General features: G+C 39.7%; 1 protein-coding gene across 5 annotated transcripts in view; it reads right to left on the reverse strand.

The window, feature by feature from the left end:
* The window catches only part of LOC107731220 (nuclear factor 1 C-type), a 125,396-nt gene extending 119,607 nt beyond the window's left edge, over window positions 1-5,789 (reverse strand). For 3 of the 5 annotated variants that reach the window (XM_016542243.1, XM_016542241.1, XM_016542242.1), the window contains exon 1: window positions 2,554-2,920. In XM_016542243.1, coding sequence (XP_016397729.1) covers window positions 2,554-2,583 — 30 coding nt within the window. In that variant the 5' untranslated portion in view covers window positions 2,584-2,920. The other 2 variants (XM_016542239.1, XM_016542240.1) reach the window with 2 other exon arrangements.
* Window positions 5,790-7,606: the final 1,817 nt, after the last annotated feature.

Raw genomic sequence — 7,606 nt, forward strand, 5'->3', positions numbered from 1 at the left:
GTATTTGTATATAAATAAGGAGAGAAATACTGTGCACAATGTTTAAGCACACATTATATATAGAATCTAGAATCAGAAAAGTAAAACAAACTAAAAATAAAAACCAAACGTCAAAAGTGCATGTCAAAAAAATTTTATTTTTTCCCACCAGCTCTAAAGTTTGAGGCGGTCGCTGCTCACTGCAGACATAATTGCTATAATGACAGCATACGGAACAGGCTCTGAGCTTAAAAACTGTTTTGTGAAGCGCCTGTGCACAGCGAAGCTGCGAGCGAAAGGCCCTTCCGGCTGCCAGCGGGACTGCGGTGGAGTCTGGCACACGCCTCATCTGTCCCTCTCGCTCTCTCTCTCAGCCCAACACACTCACTCAAGACTACGGCCAGAACCTCTGTGCATGCTGCGCACTCTCCCTCGAACGCTGCAGGCTGCTACATTACATTATCCTATCAGCAACAACAGTGAGCCCAAAGAGGCAGTGGACATGCCGAGCGGTTACAGAGAAAACCAAAGGCCTCCACACTGCTGGCTCACAGTACGGCTTACACAACCCAGATCTGTAATGCAGCGGAGATTATTCCATTTCTAAATATTTATCGCAACCTGTAGATCAAATGTGACTTATAAATGTTCAGGTGGAGCACACTATTGTTTAATAAGTTTTAGGATTTCACATTTTTCAGCTAAGCATGATAGTTTACCTTTATAATTGACTAAAACTAAATTTGGTAAAGTTACACAACTCCAAAAGTGGACTATGGTTATTTCATGTTTACACAGTATTTAATGAGTTTACTAATCAAAAGACTGAAACAATTATAAGACTGAAGACCCTCTGAACAAAAGACTGAAACTGTTATAAAAAAACAAAAAACACAGTGAACACTGAAACATAGCCCCATCTTATTTATTTAATAATAAATTTAAGCGCTGGAGGGTGAGGCGTGTATTTGTACTGTTGCCTGTTTGAATACATTCACTAAGACCTGAAAAGTACAATACATATTTGTGGGACTTAAAAGCCCGAATCCTAAAGGTTTTCCAGGCAGTTATTCAAATAAAGTTTGATTTGAACAACGAACTTCATTATACCACAAGATAAAACTGCCTGCAAAAAGTTTGACCTTTACAAAAATAGCTGTTATTTACATATTTTCTGTGTCAAATTGACAGGCATAATAGATTGTCATTATGTCTGTCAGTATGGGCGTTTTTCCGAATCAAGCATATGGAACAACTTTCTTACCGAGCAGAGAACAAAAACTTTTTCTCCTCACAAAATCATCTTTATTATCTACAATTGCGAACTTGCAACAATTTTTAAGTTGTAGTTTTATATTTTAATTATTATTATTATTATATTATTATGTACGTTTATAAGATAAAAAGTGGACATTGGTTAATCAGGGGAGTGCCCTTACTAAAACGATGTGAAATTTAAAACAAACCGAAGTAAAATTATTTACTTTTGCAGTAATTTCAAAGTTTCAAACTTTTCTCATCAAAGCCAAGGTCAAAGCAATCATTAGCCATCTAAAATCCTAGTGACTCATGTCAATATACAGCAAGGCAATTTGAGACAGTAAAGTGACCTTAAAAACCCTCTGTACCTGCCTCAATTCAGACTGCTGACAAAAATACTTTTAAAATACTATCACCTTTACTTAAAGCCTAGGCACTATCACAGGGCATAAAATCCTAAAATATTTTCTAACTGATTCAGCCATCACAAGAAAAATGGGATTCAAATAAATTGTGATAAATTACAGGCAAAAGGCAGATGTCTGGCAAGTCAATATTATTCTTTCCAGAATGCTTTTTATCACTTTTGACTGGCTGTCTAAAATTGAACAGACTAAAACATATTTCAGTAACCATATTTTTGCTATATCCTATCAATTGAAAACGTAAAAAGCGCACAAGAGCTGAAACCACAGTAATAAAGTCCGGTTTGTATAGATAACATCCTAAATCTCTCTTAAAGATTTATATATTTTGTAACCAATTAAACGGTCAAAGTTTTAACAGTCTTGACACAGAATATAAACACTACTAATGCACTCTTATGACGCTACGCATGAACTGAACTAGTCCTGGTATATATGTGCACATAGGCTAAACTTATACATTTTTAATCCACTCCAGATAAAAAATACACAAAAGTGAAGTCTATAATATAAAATAATAAAAGTTGTACTTTACCTTAACTATGACGATGTAACTTTCTTCTCTAGTTTATGATTAAAACTGCACTTAAAACTGTTTATGCACTCAAATATCTACTGCACACAAACTCCATCTTAAATACAACGATAAACAGCGACTCAAATTACCTCGTCTAATTGATTTTCGACTTTGTGTTTACATTGTAAAAGGTAAATAACAGAAATCGTAACAATCCAATAAACTAATATTCACTTGAGGATACGGCTTGGTGTTGTATGAATGGATGTTAAATAGGCAAAGAGAAGCAGAGTTCTCAGCCCGCCCTTTATGAACTGAAATCTCGTCGCGGATCAGGAGCAATTCGTTCAGAAAGACAAACAAGCACTTTACCTGAGTTAGACAGAGAGGAGAATACATCATGTTGAAAGGCGAGAGCGTGACTTGAAATGTGGCAAAACACCGACAAGTTAGAGGATCATTTTTCAACGTTAATCATGGTAAGCCTCATCATGATTAACACTTCCACCGCCGCCACTTCTGACTTCCACTTCGAATCCGTTAAATCAAGAGACGCCCGGCAAAAGAGAACGCGCAAACTCTGTACACGTTTGAAACCACACTTTGCAGGCAGGAAAACGCGTGGGGTGCTGCAATCTGTTCCATTTAGGAAATGGTGGGAGAAAGAATCAAAGAAAGAGAAAATGAAAAAGAGGGAGGAATGAAATGACGTTATGAAAATAGCCCATCCCAAAGAAAGTAGCCTACTTGAAGGAGCAAGGGAGGCTAACTCTGGTTTCCGATGTCCAGGGGCATCCGTTAAATCCGTGAAATTAACAAAAAAAAGTTATTTGCCTCGGTTTCTGATACTCATATGGTGCGAAACAAAGTGGCAAACGACTTTCTCCCCTGTTCGCCAGTGCGCACGCACCGCTCTTCCCTCTGGCGCTGCTACAGTTCGTACGCAGAGACGTTCTGCGCGCTTCACCCGCGCGCGTATTCCAAACAATTTTACTGCAACACGCACCGCTAAAGTAGCGATTAGAGCCAAGCTCGCGCGGACATTGCGTCACAGAGAGCGCACATGCACGCGTCCATTCATGACAAAGGCTTATCGCTTCATGTAAGTTGAGTGGATAAAAAAAAATCAGCCCGCGTAAAAATACTATAGCCAGTGCCTGATAAGGCTTATGCACCTTTACAACTGTACATATAGAAGATGTTTCAAGTAAACGAGGGAATGACTTGTCTGTCAGTTACTTAAATTACTGCTTTTTTTTACTGAGGCTATTTTCTCTGCTATTGCATATGTTGCCGATCAGAAGCTTTTATAAAGTCACTGCAAGAAAATAACGCGCCTCGGTAACCATAATCACTAACTGACAGCGGATGGTGAGTGGTAGCTTCCCTAAAACTATTCTTGTGGATTTTTTTTTTTTTACCTGTAACCCCTTGTAGAAATCAAGTTTCACTGTTGGAGTGACCACACGGGAATCAAATAAACTAGGCGTCAATTGACTTAAATTAAAGTGTAAAACCAGGCAGGCTATTAAAACGAACAGTGTAAACAACACCTGTTAGTTCTCTTGAATATGCACTGAAGGCACTGTGGTGTGAACTATGGCCAGGGAGAGAGCTCACTGCTGACACACCGATGTCTCAAAATGTCATAATTTTGCCAATAATTAAAGAAACAGCCATATCCATAATTACAAGTATTTATCCTTAATTTGTTCTGAAACGGCCACATATTAGCATATTATTAAAAAAGAGAGAAAGATTTAAATAAGTTGTAGCTACAATACACATGAACATACAGTATCAATATAGCCCTAAACATAGAACAATTTTAAAAGTTTGAACTTGTTTTACGAATTTAACGTAAAGAGACAAGAGGAGGGAAAGTCTTCCTTAAAGTACCTAAACTGAAAATATCCCCGCAGAGGACAAATCTTAGTAGCCTATATAAGATTATCATAATTAGTTGTTAATATAAGCGCAAATTGTATGGCAACAACAGTGACTAAGATAGCTATTAAGCCCGTTGTTGAATGTCTTCCCTTAAAGGGCAGACGATCCTTTTCTTACTCTTAGAAAAAAAAAGGTAATGTGGCAGTAACATTTGTCAGATGTCATATCATGGTATTTTAATACATAACATAATGCTGAAATCCATGTAGCATCGTATTTACATAGCCTAGGCTACTCAAAATTAAATACAAGAATGCTCAAGAAAACATGGAAGTTATAGTAGGCTACATAGTATCAAGTATCAAGCTTTCTTGGCTAAAAGGCTCGTGAAGCCCGTTTACTTTGTTTTATTTATAGATTAAGTTTGCTACTGCTACTCGAAAGTGACAAGTAACTACAGTTTGTAGCACTTTTTGAAACAATGCCGAACTCCCGGTTGTGACTACAACACACGATCTGAGCCTTCTGCCGGGGAGGGAGCGCCTCTGTCGGTGTAGATGTCAAATTCATGCCGGCGAGCCTGCGGCCATTTACTGCTGAGCAAACTCTACTGCTGGGCATCTGCGTCTACTGGCTTTAAACTTCAACTTGGCCTTCAGAGTCCCGTGGATAACACACGCACGCACACACCTTTTTTTCTTCGGCTGTCACAAAACTAATAACTTTCATTACGGGAGAAAAGCCAAATCGCTTGGTAGCTATCTTAATCATTGCGCGTCTCAATAGCGAGAATAATACGCCAGCATTTGTAAGCCTTTCCCACAAAACCGTACGTTTGGCCGAAAACCAGCGAGAAAAGGAGTAACCGGCTGGTAACGAGGAAGCAGGGGGGAAACCGAAACACGGCGCCTGTGTGTTGATGATTACATCAAATTTGACTTTAAGAGTGCACAACTCGTGATCTCCCTCGTCTTTTGGAGCAACGACACAAAAATGATGAAACTGATTTGTTAACGTACCATTTCGAAGCGAAACAGCCAACCTCCCCCTAAAAAAGTTACAGCTTAGAGGCTTTTGTAGTTCTGCTGTTCAACGCTTGGTCATCTTGTCGGCTGCTTTTATAACTCCGTATCCATTTATCTTCGCAAAGAAGTAATCCGTGCTCTTCGGATGGGAGGAATAAACCCGGACACTGACCAAATACAAAACGTCCCACGCAAAGTCTTCGAGCCTCGTCCAATCCGAAAGGTACAGAAGGACAAAATATTTTACAGTAATGCACGGCTTGCTGCAGAGAGTGCACTGGCTGGAGGCGCTGGCTGTTGTTTTGGTCGTGTATCTTTAATTTACAGTGCTGAATTGTCGGTCTCATAGCTTTGCAGCATTGCACATGAAGCGCGCATAGATGTCCTTGTGTACAGAGAGGAATCAATGCCTCGTCTGTTCTTTTGTTTCTTACAACACGAATAGCAACACAGACGGTGTTCTGAGCTCCATACACACATCTTACAGTCCTCGCGGAGAAGGAATTGATGAAATACGGGGGGTGACGTGTGTGTGTGTGTGTGTGCACTGGAGCCACTCGTTTAGAAGAACTGCACTTGATGGCGTAGTTTATACAGTATATATGTATAGGCTACATTATATATGGGTCAGTGACGTAACCCTCATTTTGGTCCGGATCAACAAAGTTACTAATAAATATAGCCTATTAAAATGCAATTCATGCTAAATGGATTGAATGCATGCATCCATGCATATAGGCTATGACGATCATGTCATTCATCTCTGTTCAGGTCAGATGGAACCTAATCCTAAAAATACTAATTGAGATACATGACCCAAAAAGAAATAAAGAAAATTAAAATCTTGAAAAATGTTTTAAAACTTTTTTTTTCAATACATTTAAGTGTATTCAGTGTTCAAGTAAAGTAGCTATTTTAGTAGACTACGTTTGACTTGATGGTTAGCCCACTTTATAATTTTTTTCAAAAAGAAATTGGTATAAAAATGTATGAAATCAACATAAGACCTTAGTACACTTGTCTTAAACTTCAAAAAAACAATTATAACCCAAGAGATCCTTATTTGTCATTAACCCATATAGTGATTCAAGGCTAAGAATGTTAAACCGGTTATGATGCCGAACTCCCGGTTGTGACTACAACACACGATCTGAGCCTTCTGCCGGGGAGGGAGCGCCTCTGTCGGTGTAGATGTCAAATTCATGCCGGCGAGCCTGCGGCCATTTTCTGCTGAGCAAACTCTACTGCTGGGCATCTGCGTCTACTGGCTTTAAACTTCAACTTGGCCTTCAGAGTCCCGTGGATAACACACGCACGCACACACCTTTTTTTCTTCGGCTGTCACAAAACTAATAACTTTCATTACGGGAGAAAAGCCAAATCGCTTGGTAGCTATCTTAATCATTGCGCGTCTCAATAGCGAGAATAATACGCCAGCATTTGTAAGCCTTTCCCACAAAACCGTACGTTTGGCCGAAAACCAGCGAGAAAAGGAGTAACCGGCTGGTAACGAGGAAGCAGGGGGGAAACCGAAACACGGCGCCTGTGTGTTGATGATTACATCAAATTTGACTTTAAGAGTGCACAACTCGTGATCTCCCTCGTCTTTTGGAGCAACGACACAAAAATGATGAAACTGATTTGTTAACGTACCATTTCGAAGCGAAACAGCCAACCTCCCCCTAAAAAAGTTACAGCTTAGAGGCTTTTGTAGTTCTGCTGTTCAACGCTTGGTCATCTTGTCGGCTGCTTTTATAACTCCGTATCCATTTATCTTCGCAAAGAAGTAATCCGTGCTCTTCGGATGGGAGGAATAAACCCGGACACTGACCAAATACAAAACGTCCCACGCAAAGTCTTCGAGCCTCGTCCAATCCGAAAGGTACAGAAGGACAAAATATTTTACAGTAATGCACGGCTTGCTGCAGAGAGTGCACTGGCTGGAGGCGCTGGCTGTTGTTTTGGTCGTGTATCTTTAATTTACAGTGCTGAATTGTCGGTCTCATAGCTTTGCAGCATTGCACATGAAGCGCGCATAGATGTCCTTGTGTACAGAGAGGAATCAATGCCTCGTCTGTTCTTTTGTTTCTTACAACACGAATAGCAACACAGACGGTGTTCTGAGCTCCATACACACATCTTACAGTCCTCGCGGAGAAGGAATTGATGAAATACGGGGGGTGACGTGTGTGTGTGTGTGTGTGCACTGGAGCCACTCGTTTAGAAGAACTGCACTTGATGGCGTAGTTTATACAGTATATATGTATAGGCTACATTATATATGGGTCAGTGACGTAACCCTCATTTTGGTCCGGATCAACAAAGTTACTAATAAATATAGCCTATTAAAATGCAATTCATGCTAAATGGATTGAATGCATGCATCCATGCATATAGGCTATGACGATCATGTCATTCATCTCTGTTCAGGTCAGATGGAACCTAATCCTAAAAATACTAATTGAGATACATGACCCAAAAAGAAATAAAGAAAATTAAAATCTTGAAAA

This window comes from Sinocyclocheilus rhinocerous, unplaced genomic scaffold (genome assembly GCF_001515625.1).
Source record: "Sinocyclocheilus rhinocerous isolate Xijiao unplaced genomic scaffold, SAMN03320098_v1.1 scaffold1600, whole genome shotgun sequence".
In the NCBI taxonomy this organism is placed as follows: Eukaryota; Metazoa; Chordata; class Actinopteri; order Cypriniformes; family Cyprinidae; genus Sinocyclocheilus; species Sinocyclocheilus rhinocerous.